General features: G+C 35.0%; 1 protein-coding gene across 15 annotated transcripts in view; it reads right to left on the bottom strand.

Moving 5' to 3' along the window:
• LOC117333679 (RIMS-binding protein 2-like) overlaps nucleotides 1–19,640 on the bottom strand; it is a 323,862-nt gene that overhangs the window by 7,358 nt on the left and 296,864 nt on the right. For 9 of the 15 annotated variants that reach the window (XM_033893085.1, XM_033893093.1, XM_033893089.1 and 6 more), the window contains 5 exons: nucleotides 19,306–19,423; nucleotides 18,408–19,120; nucleotides 16,599–16,767; nucleotides 14,487–14,647; nucleotides 14,124–14,363 (listed from right to left, as the gene is read on the bottom strand). In XM_033893085.1, coding sequence (XP_033748976.1) covers nucleotides 14,124–14,363; nucleotides 14,487–14,647; nucleotides 16,599–16,767; nucleotides 18,408–19,120; nucleotides 19,306–19,423 — 1,401 coding nt within the window. Of the gene's footprint in view, nucleotides 1–4,353; nucleotides 4,389–7,194; nucleotides 7,245–14,123; nucleotides 14,364–14,486; nucleotides 14,648–16,598; nucleotides 16,768–18,407; nucleotides 19,121–19,305; nucleotides 19,424–19,640 lie in introns of all 15 variants that reach the window. The other 6 variants (XM_033893088.1, XM_033893095.1, XM_033893096.1 and 3 more) reach the window with 6 other exon arrangements.

Raw genomic sequence — 19,640 nt, 5'->3', positions numbered from 1 at the left:
AGTGGATGTGTAGCATTTTTATGTCTTGTTTGTCAGGTCTGTGAACTAGTGGATGTGTAGCATTTTAAAGTCTTGTTTGCCAGGTCCGTGAACTATTGAATGTGTAGCATTTCTATGTCTTGTTTGTCAGGTCTGTGAACTAGTGGATGTGTAGCATTTCTATGTCTTGTTTGTCAGGTCCGTGAACTAGTGGATGTGTAGCATTTCTATGTCTTGTTTGTCAAGGTCCGTGAACTAGTGGATGTGTAGCATTCTGTTTGTAGTGGATGTGTAGCATTCTATGTCTTGTTTGTCAGGTCTGTGAACTAGTGGATGTGTAGCATTTCTATGTCTTGTTTGTCAGGTCTGTGAACTAGTGGATGTGTAGCATTTCTATGTCTTGTTTGTCAGGTCTGTGAACTATTGAATGTGTAGCATTTCTATGTCTTGTTTGTCATGTCTGTGAACTAGTGGATGTGAAGCATTTTTAAGTCTTCTTTGTCAGGTCCGTGAACTAGTGAATGTGTAGCATTTTTAAGTCTTGTTTGTCAGGTCCGTGAACTAGTGGATGTGTAGCATTTCTATGTCTTGTTTGTCAGGTCTGTGAACTAGTGGATGTGTAGCATTTCTAAGTCTTGTTTGTCAGGTCTGTGAACTAGTGAATGTGTAGCATTTCTATGTCTTGTTTGTCAGGTCTGTGAACTAGTGAATGTGTAGCATTTCTATGTCTTGTTTGTCAGGTCTGTGAACTATTGAATGTGAAGCATTTCTATGTCTTGTTTGTCAGGTCCGTGAACTATTGAATGTGCAACATTTCTATGTCTTGTTTGTCAGGTCTGTGAACTAGTGGATGTGTAGCATTTCTATGTCTTGTTTGTCAGGTCTGTGAACTAGTGGATGTGTAGCATTTCTATGTCTTGTTTGTCGGGTCTGTGAACTAGTGGATGTGTAACATTTCTATGTCTTGTTTGTCAGGTCCATGAACTATTGAATGTGTAACAAATTATATGTCTTGTTTGTCAGGTCTGTGAACTAGTGGAAGTGTAGCATTTCTATGTCTTTTTTGTCAGGTCTGTGAACTAGTGGACGTGTAGCATTTCTATGTCTTGTTTGTCAGGTCTGTGAACTAGTGGATGTGTAGCATTTCTATGTCTTGTTTGTCAAGTCCGTGAACTAGTGGATGTGTAGCATTTTTATGTCTTGTTTGTCAGGTCCGTGAACTAGTGGATGTGTAGCATTTCTATGTCTTGCTAGTGGATGTGTAGCATTTCTATGTCTTGTTTGTCAGGTCTGTGAGCTATTGAATGTGTAGCATTTCTATGTCTTGTTTGCCAGGTCCGTGAACTATTAAATGTGTAGCATTTCTATGTCTTGTTTGTCAGGTCTGTTAACTATTGAATGTGTAGCATTTCTATGTCTTGTTTGTCAGGTCTGTGAACTAGTGGATGTGTAGCATTTCTATGTCTTGTTTGTCAGGTCCGTGAACTAGTGGATGTTGAGAATTTATATGTCTTGTTTGTCAGGTCCGTGAACTAGTGAATGTGTAGCATTTCTATGCAGTCTTTTGTATAAAAACGTAGATCATGCTTAAATAAGGCATGTGATGATGAATGTGCAAATAGTAAATAAGATATATGACATCATGCTATCAAATTATGTGTCGGTATAGTGCTCAGTTATACGACTAAATAATCTGTGTATATAAAACATTACATCATGCCTAAGTGAAAGTACCCATTTGGTTTCCATATCTATATTGATATATCAAACATCAATGTGAATTCTATGTAAATAATAAAAAAATACGGATCGCTTCATGTTTTTTGTATGTGTTGTCATTTAACGGTGGTTCTGGGGAACTGCCACACTCGTGCCATACCCGTTAATGAGCACTGCTACAGTCGTGCCATACCCGCTAATGAGCACTGCTACAGTCGTGCCATACACACTAATGAGAACTGCTACACTCGTGCCATACCCGCTAATGAGAACTGCTACACTCGTGTCATACCCACTAATGAGAACTGCTACAGTCGTGCCATACACACTAATGAGCACTGCTACAGTCGTGCCATACACACTAATGAGAACTGCTACACTCGTGTCATACCCACTAATGAGAAATGCCAAATTCGTGCCATACCCACTAATGAGAAATGCCAAATTCGTGCCATACCCACTAATGAGAACTGCCACACTCATGCCATACCCGCTAATGAGAACTGCTACAGTCGTGCCATACACACTAATGAGAACTGCTACACTCGTGCCATACACAATAATGAGAACTGCTACACTCGTGCCATAACCACTGATGAGAGCATAAATTTTCATAAAATATTCTCAATCAACTTTCATATTTCAACGTTCAATACCCATAAAAAGCTAATGTGCTTTAACCTTTTGCTATCAGCATTTTATATTATGACAAAAATGGTCACTTTATAATTTTATGTTTTAATTTTCATTATCTAGTTTTAACGAACATCAGTTTTTTGTTAAAACAACCTTAATTATCATTAAACCGTCCCAATCAATATTCATGAAACGCTTGAACGGGTAACAACAGTAGTGAAGTAGGGTTGAATCCCCTCTTTACGTTGGTTATAAACTTCGTCATGGAAATAAGAACCGAAGGGAACCAACAGGAATACAATGGAACTCCATCCTGAAACTGGAAGACGTTGTAGACGATATCGCTTTACTCTCCTCAAAATATTCAGATATGCAACAAAAGACATATGCTCAAGTTGGCCTCAAGATAAACAGCCAGAGAAACAAAGTGATGATATTCTGACATTAGAGAGCCAGATCGACAAGACATAGAAGACATAGAAACATCTACATGCCTTAGAGGAAAGGTAATATCAAAGGAAAGGTGTGATGAGGACATTACCAAAAGGCCAAGGAAAGCAAAAGCTCAATTCAGGAGGTTCAGAAAATCTCCAATTCTTCATGATTTTCCATCCAAACTAAATTGAATTTGTTGAGGAACTTGGTCTTGCAAGTCTCTACATATAGAAGTGGACCATAGAAATACAACCGAGGGAGACAAGATTGTCACCATCCAGAATAGATGCCGAGAAAACTTCTGAGAGTAAGACGAATAGCTACAACGTAGAACAAGTACACCAAGAGTCAGCGAAAAAATATCACAGGGGAAAAGGAAATGGATCGGCGATAAGGAGTGATAATACCATGATTAGCACCCCTGGGCACCCAGAAGGAAGGAGAAAAATAAGCCAGCCAAAACAACATGGAGGACTACCGAGCAGGAACTGTAAACGCTGGGATAGGACAGAGTAGATTGGCATCAGCTGGAAGACAGCATTATGTGCCAGCGGGCAAAAGGAGGATAGATGAAACATCAACCTTTATGACTTAATGTCGTGGGGACATTCCTCTATCAACTTTATTGTTTTAAAGGTTCATTGTTGTTTTCTATCAACCTTGATGTTTTAAATGTTCATTAATTTTTAATTACTAACTTGGAGTTTTAAATGTTCAGTATTACTAGTACATTGGTTTTGACAACGATGTTTAAATATTCATTTTTTTCCCCATTATTAACCGGGACGATTAAATATCAGTAACACTATTACATTATTATCAAACATGATATTTAAATGTTTATTAATATGTCATTATTAACCGGGACGTTAAAATATCCATTATTATTTCATTATTTACCAGGACGTTTCAATGTTAATTATTATTTCATTATTTACACTGTACAAGGACGTTTACAAAATCATTAATACTAGTACATTTTTTTCGTATTTTTTTCTTTATTAACCGGGACGTTTAAATGTTCGTTATTATTTCATAAGTAACTGTGACGTTTAAATGTCCATATATTTTCATTATTAACTGTGATGTTTAAATGTCCATTATATTTTTATTAGTAACTGTGGCGTTTAAATGTTCATTATTATTTCATTATCAATTTTGACGTTTGAATGTCCATTTATACTAGTACATTGTACTAACTGGAACGTTTGAATGTTTCGTTATTTCTTCATATTAACCGTGACGTTAAAATGTTCATTAATTTCTCATTATTAAATGTGAAGTTTAAATGCTTATTTTTCATTATTTACTGTGACATTTAAGTGCTCATTATTATTTCATTATCAATTCTCATCGGCCATACCTTTCTTTCTTCTAAAGATCAACGATCACTGAACTATGCTGATAAAAGATAGGTCGTAGTTAATAAAACCAACACATAACGTAACTTCATTGATCAGTGTTATAAAAATGTTAGTTAACTTCAAATACAACGATGACAATTAGTATAATGAATGGATACGGCAAATAAAAGACGAACACAGTTTCGGAACATTTTTTGTTATAAATGTTTAAATCACTTACGTCTTTTTTGCTGTAATCTTGTTAGAGCCTAGAACCTATATAGGGTACGTTTGATCAACACTTGATTAATATACCTTCCTTAAGTCATCAATTTATAGAGAATGGAGTCTTTGTAAAGGGTAAACGTTAACCTTTAAAGTGATCATAACCAAATAGTAAATATTCCAATGTGAAGGGATAGCCACAGTTACAGTAACAATATTCCACTGTGGAGGTATAGCCACAGTTACAGTAACACTATTCCACTGTGGAGGGATAGCCACAGTTACAGTAACAATATTCCACTGTGGAGGGATAGCCACAGTTACAGTAACAATATTCCACTGTGGAGGGATAGCCACAGTTACAGTAACACTATTCCACTGTGGAGGGATAGCCACAGTTACAGTAACAATATTCCACTGTGGAGGGATAGCCACAGTTACAGTAACACTATTCCACTATGGAGGGATAGCCACAGTTACAGTAACACTATTCCACTATGGAGGGATAGCCACAGTTACAGTAACAATATTCCACTGTGGAGGGATAGCCACAGTTACAGTAACAATATTCCACTATGGAGGGATAGCCACAGTTACAGTAACACTATTCCACTATGGAGGGATAGCCACAGTTACAGTAACAATATTCTACTGTGGAGGGATAGCCACAGTTACAGTAACAATATTCCACTGTGGAGGGATAGCCACAGTTACAGTAACAATATTCCACTGTGGAGGGATAGCCACAGTTACAGTAACAATATTCCAGTGGAGGGATAGCCACAGTTACAGTAACAATATTCCACTATGGAGGGATAGCCACAGTTACAGTAACAATATTCCACTGTGGAGGGATAGCCACAGTTACAGTAACAATATTCCACTATGGAGGGATAGCCACAGTTACAGTAACACTATTCCACTGTGGAGGGATAGCCACAGTTACAGTAACACTATTCCACTGTGGAGGGATAGCCACAGTTACAGTAACACTATTCCACTGTGGAGGGATAGCCACAGTTACAGTAACAATATTCCACTGTGGAGGGATAGCCACAGTTACAGTAACAATATTCCACTATGGAGGGATAGCCACAGTTACAGTAACAATATTCCACTGTGGAGGGATAGCCACAGTTACAGTAACAATATTCCACTGTGGAGGAATAGCCACAGTTACAGTAACACTATTCCACTGTGGAGGGATAGCCACAGTTACAGTAACACTATTCCACTGTGGAGGGATAGCCACAATTACAGTAACACTATTCCACTGTGGAGGGATAGCCACAGTTACAGTAACAATATTCCACTGTGGAGGGATAGCCACAGTTACAGTAACAATATTCCACTGTGGAGGGATAGCCACAGTTACAGTAACAATATTCCACTGTGGAGGGATAGCCACAGTTACAGTAACAATATTCCACTATGGAGGGATAGCCACAGTTACAGTAACACTATTCCACTGTGGAGGGATAGCCACAGTTACAGTAACAATATTCCACTGTGGAGGGATAGCCACAGTTACAGTGACAATATTCCACTGTGGAGGGATAGCCACAGTTACAGTAACACTATTCCACTGTGGAGGGATAGCCACAGTTACAGTAACACTATTCCACTTTGGAGGGATAGCCACAGTTACAGTAACACTATTCCACTTTGGAGGGATAGCCACAGTTACAGTAACACTATTCCACTGTGGAGGGATAGCCACAGTTACAGTAACACTATTCCACTTTGGAGGGATAGCCACAGTTACAGTAACAATATTCCACTGTGGAGGGATAGCCACAGTTACAGTAACACTATTCCACTGTGGAGGGATAGCCACAGTTACAGTGACACTATTCCACTGTGGAGGGATAGCCACAGTTACAGTAACACTATTCCACTTTGGAGGGATAGCCACAGTTACAGTAACACTATTCCACTGTGGAGGGATAGCCACAGTTACAGTAACACTATTCCACTGTGGAGGGATAGCCACAGTTACAGTAACAATATTCCACTGTGGAGGGATAGCCACAGTTACAGTAACAATATTCCACTGTGGAGGGATAGCCACAGTTACAGTAACACTATTCCACTGTGGAGGGATAGCCACAGTTACAGTAACACTATTCCACTGTGGAGGGATAGCCACAGTTACAGTAACAATATTCCACTGTGGAGGGATAGCCACAGTTACAGTAACACTATTCCACTGTGGAGGGATAGCCACAGTTACAGTAACACTATTCCACTGTGGAGGGATAGCCACAGTTACAGTAACAATATTCCACTGTGGAGGGATAGCCACAGTTACAGTAACACTATTCCACTGTGGAGGGATAGCCACAGTTACAGTAACACTATTCCACTGTGGAGGGATAGCCAGTTACAGTAACAATATTCCACTGTGGAGGGATAGCCACAGTTACAGTAACAATATTCCACTGTGGAGGGATAGCCACAGTTACAGTAACACTATTCCACTGTGGAGGGATAGCCACAGTTACAGTAACAATATTCCACTGTGGAGGGATAGCTACAGTTACAGTAACACTATTCCACTGTGGAGGGATAGCCACAGTTACAGTAACAATATTCCACTGTGGAGGGATAGCCACAGTTACAGTAACACTATTCCACTGTGGAGGGATAGCTACAGTTACAGTAACACTATTCCACTGTGGAGGGATAGCCACAGTTACAGTAACACTATTCCACTGTGGAGGGATAGCCACAGTTACAGTAACAATATTCCACTGCGGTAGTTTGGTTGAACTCCATTTTCTGATTATTTATGACATAAGGACTGTTTCTATTTGCATGCAAATATAGCTAGCACTTCAAATAAAACTCACGGTACCTAAAATAACATTCCAAAGACTCCAAGGCCATGACCTTTAATTAGGTCGCCTGAAAAATGCATTCAAAACAAGATATAAATGTCTGAGTCACGAAACCAAAAATTAGGTCAGTACTTTGTTATCTCAGATTCTTCTGTTCTGATAAATTGTGGGTGGGCATCATTTGTTATACTGGTTTCGTGACTGAAACAAGGAAATAAAAATAAGCCTAAGCTGTACTATCTAGTTATTCAATATCAGTGAAGATTACTTGTACAGTGAATCTATTACGCAAAAACCGTCACTGTATCCATCATTGAAAAGTACTGTTTAACTTTTAAGTAAAGTTTCAAAAACCCTGCCATCTTTGATCCTGTGAGTAAGTGTGACCGCAACTATAAATGGACTGATACATATGTTATTCTAAAGGAGGTATAATGTATTTTTTTCTATTATAAACTTGGTCAAAATATGTCCATCCCCTAAGTTAACTGTAGACTAGACGACTAACACTGATACAGACTTATTCCGTGCTGAGAAATACTGTAACATTGATAACATTTATTTTGTTTCCTGGTAAAACCATTCAAATAATACTAAGTGTTCTAAAACAAATACTTCTAAAATGGCCAACAAAATAATTTCATGAACTACATATGAATTCGTTATTGTGTCAGTCATAAAATTGTGTGGCAAACTTTATCTGCTCATACAGACAGTATAATGGTAGGTGTGACATTCTGGTATATATTATATGATGTCTCATACAAACAGTATATTGGTAAGTGTGACATTTTGGTATATATATCTGATGTCTCATACAAACAGTATATTGGTTAGTGTGACATTTTGGTATATATTATCTGATGTCTCATACAAACAGTATATTGGTAAGTGTGACATTTTGGTATATATATCTGATGTCTCGTACAAACAGTATATTGGTAGATGTGACATTTTGGTATATATTATCTAATGTCTCATACAAACAGTATATTGGTAAGTGTGACATTTTGGTATATATTATCTTATGTCTCATACAAACAGTATATTGGTAAGTGTGACATTTTGGTATATATATCTTATGTCTCATACAAACAGTATGTTGTTAAGTGTGACATTTTGGTATATATTATCTAATGTCTCATACAAACAGTATATTGGTAAGTGTTACATTTTGGTATATATTATCCAATGTCTCATACAAACAGTATATTGGTAGGTGTGACATTCTAGTATATATTATCTGATGTCTTATACAAACAGTATATTGGTAAGTGTGACATTTTGGTATATATATCTTATGTCTCATACAAACAGTATATTGGTAAGTGTGACATTTTGGTATATATTATCTGATGTCTTATACAAACAGTATATTGGTAAGTGTGACATTTTGGTATATATATCTTATGTCTCATACAAACAGTATATTGGTAAGTGTGACATTTTGGTATATATTATCTAATGTCTCATACAAACAGTATATGGGTAGGTATGACATTTTGGTATATATTATCCGATGTCTCATACAAACAGTATATGGGTAGGTATGACATTTTGGTATATATTATGTTATGTCTCATACAAACAGTATATTGGTAAGTGTGACATTTTGGTATATATTATCTGATGTCTCATACAAACAGTATATTGGTAAGTGTGACATTTTGGTATATATATCTGATGTCTCATACAAACAGTATATTGGTAGGTGTGACATTTTGGTATATATATCTTATGTCTCATACAAACAGTATATTGGTAAGTGTGACATTTTGGTATATATTATCTAATGTCTCATACAAACAGTATATGGGTAGGTATGACATTTTGGTATATATTATCCGATGTCTCATACAAACAGTATATGGGTAGGTATGACATTTTGGTATATATTATCTGATGTCTCATACAAACAGTATATTGGTAAGTGTGACATTTTGGTATATATTATCCGATGTCTCATACAAACAGTATATTGGTAGGTGTGACATTTTGGTATATATTATCCGATGTCTCATACAAACAGTATATTGGTAAGTGTGACATTTTGGTATATATATCTTATGTCTCATACAAACAGTATATTGGTAAGTGTGACATTTTGGTATATATTATCTAATGTCTCATACAAACAGTATATTGGTAGGTGTGACATTTTGGTATATATTATCCAATGTCTCATACAAACAGTATATTGGTAAGTGTGACATTTTGGTATATATTATCTAATGTCTCATACAAACAGTATATTGGTAGGTGTGACATTTTGGTATATATTATCCAATGTCTCATACAAACAGTATATTGGTAAGTGTGACATTTTGGTATATATTATCCGATGTCTAATACAAACAGTATATTGGTAAGTGTGACATTTTGGTATATATTATCCGATGTCTCATACAAACAGTATATTGGTAAGTGTGACATTTTGGTATATATTATCCAATGTCTCATACAAACAGTATATTGGTAGGTGTGACATTCTAGTATATATTATCTGATGTCTCATACAAACAGTATATTGGTAAGTGTGACATTTTGGTATATATTATCTGATGTCTCATACAAACAGTATATTGGTAGGTGTGACATTTTGGTATATATATCTTATGTCTCATACAAACAGTATATTGGTAAGTGTGACATTTTGGTATATATTATCCAATGTCTCATACAAACAGTATATTGGTAGGTGTGACATTCTAGTATATATTATCTGATGTCTCATACAAACAGTATATTGGTAAGTGTGACATTTTGGTATATATTATCTGATGTCTCATACAAACAGTATATTGGTAAGTGTGACATTCTAGTATATATTATCTGATGTCTCATACAAACAGTATATTGGTAAGTGTGACATTTTGGTATATATTATCTGATGTCTCATACAAACAGTATATTGGTAAGTGTGACATTTTGGTATATATTAACTGATGTCTCATACAAACAGTATATTGGTAAGTGTGACATTTTGGTATATATTATCTAATGTCTCATACAAACAGTATATTGGTAAGTGTGACATTTTGGTATATATATCTTATGTCTCATACAAACAGTATATTGGTAAGTGTGACATTTTGGTATATATTATCTGATGTCTTATACAAACAGTATATTGGTAAGTGTGACATTTTGGTATATATATCTTATGTCTCATACAAACAGTATATTGGTAAGTGTGACATTTTGGTATATATTATCTAATGTCTCATACAAACAGTATATTTGTAGGTGTGACATTTTGGTATATATTATCCAATGTCTCATACAAACAGTATATTGGTAAGTGTGACATTTTGGTATATTATCTGATGTCTCATACAAACAGTATATTGGTAGGTGTGACGTTCTAGTATATATTATCCGATGTCTCATACAAACAGTATATTGGTAAGTGTGACATTTTAGTATATATTATCTGATGTCTCATACAAACAGTATATTGGTAGGTGTGACATTTTGGTATATATATCTGATGTCTCATACAAACAATATATTGGTAAGTGTGACATTTTGGTATATATATCTGATGTCTCATACAAACAGTATATTGGTAGGTGTGACATTTTGGTATATATTATCTATGTCTCATACAAACAGTATATTGGTAAGTGTGACATTTTGGTATATATTATCTTATGTCTTATACAAACAGTATATTGGTAAGTGTGACATTTTGGTATATATTATCTGATGTCTCATACAAACAGTATATTGGTAAGTGTGACATTTTGGTATATATTATCTGATGTTTGATACAGTAAAGATCAAGATTGTTATCTAAATAATTCATAAATATATTAGCAGACAATGTCATGTTACACTTTTCAACTCTGGCATTATTGAAATGATCCTTGCTATATCATATAGAGTTTTATACAGGATAATAAAGGTGATGGCGGAGTTCATGTGAGCACAGTGTCAGGATAACAGTACTTAACAACAATGGCTACAGAAGGAGATGACTGAGGACACCAGGAAGCATGCATTGGATACAGAACCTTCAAATCAGTACGTCTGGTAGGTACCACAGGCATTGGATACAGAACCTTCAAATCAGTACAATGTGTGGACGGTACCACAGGTATTCATGGCTGATGGGAGACAGGTGTACATACTTAACATCAAACATTTGTGTGGACTAGGTTTTTATATCATATACGGCCAAATAAGTAAATCAAGCTATTTAATATAAAACCATCCTCTTCAACACTATACATTAACCTACCCTAAAGTCTCCACATTATCCTAACCTGAAATCGTCATCATGTATTACTTGTTCACAATAAACTTTACTCTAAGCTGAAATCGTCATCATGTATTACTTGTTCACAATAAACTTTACTCTAACCTGAAGTCATCACTATATATTACTTGTTCACAATAAACTTTACTCTAACCTGACGTCATCACTATATATTACTTGTTCACAATAAACTTTACTCTAATTTACTCTAAGCTGAAGTCATCACTTTATATTACTTGTTCACAATAAACTTTACTCTAATTTACTCTAAGCTGAAGTCATCACTATATATTACTTGTTCACAATAAACTTTACTCTAACCTGAAGTCATCACTTTATATTACTTGTTCACAATAAACTTTACTCTAACCTGAAGTCATCACTATATATTACTTGTTCACAATAAACTTTACTCTAACCTGAAGTCATCACTTTATATTACTTGTTCACAATAAACTTTACTCTAATTTACTCTAAGCTGAAGTCATCACTATATATTACTTGTTCACAATAAACTTTACTCTAACCTGAAGTCATCACTATATATTACTTGTTCACAATAAACTTTACTCTAATTTACTCTAAGCTGACGTCATCACTATATATTACTTGTTCACAATAAACTTTACTCTAACCTGAAGTCATCACTATATATTACTTGTTCACAATAAACTTTACTCTAACCTGAAGTCATCACTATATATTACTTGTTCACAATAAACTTTACTCTAACCTGAAGTCATCACTTTATATTACTTGCTCACAATAAACTTTACTCTAATTTACCCTAACCTGAAGTCATCACTATATATTACTTGTTCACAATAAACTTTACTCTAACCTGAAGTCATCACTTTATATTACTTGTTCACAATAAACTTTACTCTAATTTACTCTAAGCTGAAGTCATCACTATATATTACTTGTTCACAATAAACTTTACTCTAACCTGAAGTTATCACTTTATATTACTTGTTCACAATAAACTTTACTCTAATTTACTCTAAGCTGAAGTCATCACTATATATTACTTGTTCACAATAAACTTTACTCTAACCTGAAGTCATCACTTTATATTACTTGTTCACAATAAACTTTACTCTAATTTACTCTAAGCTGACGTCATCACTATATATTACTTGTTCACAATAAACTTTACTCTAACCTGAAGTCATCACTATATTTTACTTGTTCACAATAAACTTTACTCTAACCTGAAGTCATCACTATGTTTTACTTGTTCACAATAAACTTTACTCTAACCCGAAGTCATCACTATATATTACTTGTTCACAATAAACTTTACTCTAACCTGACGTCATCACTATATATTACTTGTACACAATAAACTGAACTCTAATTTACTCTAAGCTGAAGTCATCGCTATATATTACTTGTTCACAATAAACTTTACTCTAACCTGAAGTCATCACTTTATATTACTTGTTCACAATAAACTTTACTCTAACTTACTCTAACCTGAAGTCATCACTATATATTACTTGTTCACAATAAACTTTACTCTAACCTGAAGTCATCACTTTATATTACTTGTTCACAATAAACTCTACTCTAATTTACTCTAACCTGACGTCATCACTATATATTACTTGTTCACAATAAACTGAACTCTAATTTAGTCTAACCTGACGTCATCACTATATATTACTTGTTCACAATAAACTTTACTCTAACCTGAAGTCATCACTATATATTACTTGTTCACAATAAACTCTACTCTAATTTACCATAACCTGAAGTCATCACTATATATTACTTGTTCACAATAAACTTTACTCTAACCTGAAATCTTCATCATGTTTTACTTGTTCACAATAAACTTTACTCTAATTTACCATAACCTGAAGTCGTCACTATATATTACTTGTTCACAATAAACTTTACTCTAACCTGAAGTCGTCATAATTTATTACTTGTTCACAATAAACTTTACTCTAACCTGAAGTCATCACTATATATTACTTGTTCACAATAATCTTTACTCTAATTTACCCTAACCTGAAGTTGTCAATATGTATTACTTGTTCACAATAAACTTTACTCTAACCTGAAGTCGTCATAATTTATTACTTGTTCACAATAAACTTTACTCTAACCTGAAGTCATCACTATGTATTACTTGTTCACAATAAACTTTACTCTTACCTGAAGTCATCGCTTAGTTTTACTTGTTCACAATAATCTTTACTCTAATTTACCCTAACCTGAAGTCATCACTATGTATTACTTGTTCACAATAAACTTTACCCTTTTCTAGAGTTAATATTTTATTCAATGATATGTGTAAGATCGTTCAACTTTTTTTTTCTCAATAGAACAGTTACTGTATCATATATTACCAGTTTTATTAAAATATATCAGATGTTGAAAAAAAAGATTATCCTTCTCCCAATTCATGCATGGAAAATAAGTTTTAAAATAAGAAAAATTTCCAATTAAACATTTAGTCAAAATCAGTGCTGATAAAAGAAAGCAAACAATCAAATATTCAAGCAAAAAATAATGAAAAATATAACCAAATGAATTCGTTTCGCAAAATAAAAATAATGCCAAAAATGCACAATGACAAAATCTAATACTTCCAAAGTACCCATGTTACACCCAGAAGTTTCACAGGTTCGGTGGGACGGTCACATGCATGCAGCCTAGGTCACAGTCACCTACTTTGTCTAGTCCAAGGTCAGACTGGTGTGACCCCGAAATGTGGTTGAGACTTTCGCCTGACCTGGCTGGGGAGACAATGCTTGTTGCCTCATGTGGGTCCTCCTCCTGAAGAGGTGCGTCCTGGAGGAAGTTGGAAGGTACAAGTCCGCGATGTCCATTCAGTTCAGCCATGAAGAATCCATCATCATCCATGTCTCCAAAAATAAACATGATGTCACCAATCCGAAAGGGCAGCTCTACCTATAGTGGTCAAATTAAACAATGTACCATTTTAGTTTGTTAAATTCATGTCTCTTTTATATTTAGCCTCTTAAATAAATCACAATTATGCCATAAGATACAATTGATTATGACAATTCCTACCTCACTATCGACGTTTGGTGAGAGCTCTTGTGGGTCGTAGTCATAGAGTGCAACCATGCGTCGACTTGTCACAGTGGGTGACAAGGGGATTGGCAGACCATTCTGTTCCAGTGTGTCGAGACTCTCTACAGACTTGTGATAATGTTGGGAGTCAGGCCCCACTACAAGAGAGTTATCACAGATATACATGCCATTATGATCAAAAGGTCAAACTGTTTTATTGTTTATGACACTTTGTCTCCTGATCTACTGTACAAAAGGTCACACTGTTTTATTGTTAAGGACACTTTGTCTCCTGATCTACTGTACAAAAGGTCACACTGTTTTATTGTTTATGACACTTTGTCTCCTGATCTACTGTACAAAAGGTCAAACTGTTTTATTGTTAAGGACACTTTGTCTCCTGATCTACTGTACAAAGGTCAAACTGTTTTACTGTTAAGGACACTTTGTCTCCTGATCTACTGTACAAAGGTCAAACTGTTTATTGTTAAGGACACTTTGTCTCCTGATCTACTGTACAAAAGGTCAAACTGTTTTATTGTTAAGGACACTTTGTCACCTGATCTACTGTACAAAAGGTCAAACTGTTTTATTGTTAAGGACACTTTGTCTCCTGATCTACTGTACAAAAGGTCACAATGCTTTATTGTTAAGGACACTTTGTCACCTGATCTACTGTACAAAAGGTCACACTGTTTTATTGTTAAGGACACTTTGTCTCTTGATCTACTGTACAAAAGGTCACACTGTTTTATTGTTAAGGACACTTTGTCTCCTGATCTACTGTACAAAAGGTCACACTGTTTTATTGTTAATGACACTTTGTCACCTGATCTACTGTACAAAAGGTCAAACTGTTTTATTGTTTATGACACTTTGTCACCTGATCTACTGTACAAAAGGTCACACTGTTTTATTGTTAAGGACACTTTGTCACCTGATCTACTGTACAAAAGGTCAAACTGTTTTATTGTTAAGGACACTTTGTCACCTGATCTACTGTACAAAAGGTCAAACTGTTTTATTGTTAAGGACACTTTGTCTCCTGATCTACTGTACAAAAGGTCACACTGTTTTATTGTTAAGGACACTTTGTCACCTGATCTACTGTACAAAAGGTGAAACTGTTTTATTGTTAAGGACACTTTGTCACCTGATCTACTGTACAAAAGGTGAAACTGTTTTATTGTTAAGGACACTTTGTCTCCTGATCTACTGTACAAAAGGTGAAACTGTTTTATTGTTAAGGACACTTTGCCACCTAGCTGATCTACTGTACAAAAGGTGAAACTGTTTTATTGTTTATGACACTTTGTCTCCTGATCTACTGTACAAAAGGTCAAACTGTTTTATTGTTAAGGACACTTTGTCTCCTGATCTACTGTACAAAAGGTCACACTGTTTTATTGTTAAGGACACTTTGTCACCTGATCTACTGTACAAAAGGTCAAACTGTTTTATTGTTAAGGACACTTTGTCGCCAGATCTACTGTACAAAAGGTCAAACTGTTTTATTGTTAAGGACACTTTGTCGCCTGATCTACTCTACAAAAGGTCAAACTGTTTTATTGTTAAGGACACTTTGTCACCTGATCTACTGTACAAAAGGTCACACTGTTTTATTGTTTATGACACTTTGTCTCCTGATCTACTGTACAAAAGGTCAAACTGTTTTATTGTTAAGGACACTTTGTCTCCTGATCTACTGTACAAAAGGTCACACTGTTGTATTGTTTGACACTTTGTCTCCTGATCTACTGTACAAAAGGTCACACTGTTTTATTGTTTATGACACTTTGTCTCCTGATCTACTGTACAAAAGGTCAAACTGTTTTATAGTTAAGGACACTTTGTCTCCTGATCTACTGTACAAAAGGTCAAACTGTTTTATAGTTAAGGACACTTTGTCACCTGATCTACTGTACAAAAGGTCACACTGTTTTATTGTTAAGGACACTTTGTCACCTGATCTACTGTACAAAAGGTCACACTGTTTTATTGTTAAGGACACTTTGTCTCCTGATCTACTGTACAAAAGGTCAAACTGTTTTATTGTTAAGGACACTTTGTCTCCTGATCTACTGTACAAAAAGAATGGTAGTATCATACCTGAAAGATTGGAATGCATGCTGAAGGCTTCCTGACTCTCTTTGAGGAGCTGTTCTGCAAGGTCAGCATCATCCACTTGAATCTCTGACACCATGTTACAAGGCACAAAGCCCACTCTATTGTTACATTCTCCGCGATAAAAACCATCCTGGTCTTTGTCTCCATATATCTGGACAAAGAGATTCAAAGTTAACAGCCAGCAGGTAAATATGACCCCTATTAACAGCCAGCAGGCAAACATGACCCCTATTAACAGCCAGCAGGTAAACATGACCCCTATTAACAGTCAGCAGGTAAACATGACCCCTATTAACAGCCAGCAGTTAAACATGACCCCCATTAAGAGCCAGCAGGTAAATATGACCCCTATTAACAGCCAGCAGTTAAACATGACCCCTAGGAAGTTATTTCTGTTCCTATATCGTACCAGTACTTGGTACTGTTTCTTAGGTTTGTACCTATTTCCTGATTAAATAACGTATGAAATTGGTACTTTCTATATACAATAATATAAAGTAGGGTCCTGAGATTTGGAAAATCAAACATATACACTCCTACTGAAAACAGAATGAGGTAAGATTTGAGGTGTAAAAAGGCGGGAGTTCCCCAGCCTTATACACACACTATAACATTATTTATCAGGTAGCACAAATTTTAAACTTCAATTTAATTGATCTAAATTTCACATCATCTGAACTTCAAACGAGCCAATGAAGGGATGGAGTCACTAGTTATAACATGTAGTAAAAAATTTAATTGCGTGAGCCCTTTATGATTAGGTTTAGGACCCATCTCATTTTATACTACAATGATATTCAAGGTCAAAGAAACATGCTAATTGATTTCTATCACGCAGATCAAATTAAGACCAAATATTCTGTAGGCATGAGTATAACAATATCAATTTACAGACCAAATATTCAGTAGGCAATATAACGATATCAATTTACAGACCAAATATTCTATTGGCAATAAAACAATATCAATTTACAGACCAAATATTCTATTGGCAATATAACGATATCAATTTACAGACCAAATATTCTGTAGGCAGTATAACGATATCAATTTACAGACCAAATATTCTGAAGGCAGTATAACGATATCAATTTACAGACCAAATATTCTATTGGCAATATAACGATATCAATTGACAGACCAAATATTCTGTAGGCAGTATAGCAATTTCATTTACAATGATACTATCAATGAAAAAAACAACCAATATATTCATTCATGAATTGGATATAAAACAAAATAAGATTGGCCATTCTCATATCTAAAATAGTAATGCTAATTAAATTCTATCTATGGTTATATAGATAAATAGAAGGTTGAGAATAATAGCAGCTTGTTCCTCTAAAGCAATGGTATTACCATAAGTTGTTTGTAGCGTTAATGAGTTACAGGGTTAGATATGCCTAATACATAGGGTACTCTCTAGGTTAGGTGTATTATCAATCACAGGGATATCGTTATAAAATAGGACAACTTTAGGCTGAAAAATAAAAGAAAACTTTTAGTCACATACAATTAAAATCTGTTCACATCTTTGTGACTTAGTACTTATTACATAGAAGAATAACACTTATAATCCTATCTGTTGAGTAACTCATCTCTTGTAATCTCACATTCAATTTTTATGATAATTTTTTCTACAACAGTTAAAATAAAAAACAATATTAAAAAGCTTTTGACATGCAATTTGTTTAGAAAAGCCAATATGCATTATATTAACCAATAAGAAACATGCAATCACAGACAAGTGTGTAAAGGGAAGTAACCCATGCTCAAAGTTATCTGTAATACCTTGATAATTTGACCTTCTTTAAATGGTAGCTCCTCGTCAATACAATCCACATTTGGTGACATGCTGATAGGATCATAATCAAACAATGCCACAAACAAACGGATACGCGTATCCTCCACAGGCGGATTAATCTCACCACTGATAGAATCCACCTCCGCACTTTCATCCACACTTATTTCATTTAAATCCAGAGATGGCACCTCTGGATGCCTACGTCCTGAAGGTGATAGGTCATTTGATAACAGCTCATTAGCATTTGAATCTTGATCAGCAAACGGTTTGCCATTTACAAGAGTCATCGGACTATTTAAAACATCCTGAGGACTAGTCCGGTTATCAAGATTTAACTGAATTGAATTATTTGGTAAATCATTCTCCATTTTGACACCTGTTAATAACACACATCCTTGAGAGCTATCCTCAGTGTGATTGTTTTGGAGTTTGTTAAACAACTCCACTTGCTGTTTCACTTTCCCTTTTTCCTGGACATCACTCCGCCCATCAGAATTTTCATGGGCATCACTCCGCCCATCAGAATTTTCCGAATATCCAGGAACTCTTCTGTCCTTGCTGGGAGAATGTTGTGTTGGAAGAGAGCGTGAAATTGGGGAGTCAGTTTTTACAGCACTGTTTCTGTTGAATTTTGTTGGTGATGTAGACTCGTCCTCAGATAGAGAGTTCCCCCTCTCACTACTACTGTCTCTTGTGATCTCTGCAATGATTACATATAACTTGTCTTTTAGACTTTTCAATGTCAATGTTAACTTTTAAGGAAAGTTCTTTTTTATATTGTATATATAACAGGTATATATATATGATTGTGGTTGCAATTTTGTAGAATCAATAAATGAAGATCATTCTCAACCTTGAGATAATGATTGAATGAGTATATATTACCTATGGCAGGAACTATTCTCTGAGTGGAAGCTACCAAAGCAGTTGTCTCCTCTTGTTTACTTCCCGGAGATTTGTGCCCACTAGGTGGCGTTTGTAATACTTCTATGGTGTCAGTCACCTGTACATAGAATTGTTAATATAACGTTAACTGTGGGATAACTTATATACCTTGTTAACTGTGAGAAACCTTGGTAACTGTGAGATAACTTATATAACTTGTTAACTGTGGGATAACTTATATACCTTGTTAACTGTGAGATAACTTACATACCTTGTTAACTGTGAGATAACTTATATAACTTGTTAACTGTGGGATAACTTATATAACTTGTTAA

This window comes from Pecten maximus, chromosome 8 (genome assembly GCF_902652985.1).
Source record: "Pecten maximus chromosome 8, xPecMax1.1, whole genome shotgun sequence".
Taxonomy (NCBI): Eukaryota; Metazoa; Mollusca; class Bivalvia; order Pectinida; family Pectinidae; genus Pecten; species Pecten maximus.
Note: the sequence above shows the minus strand (reverse complement) of the source record. Positions and strands in the feature narration are given on the sequence as shown.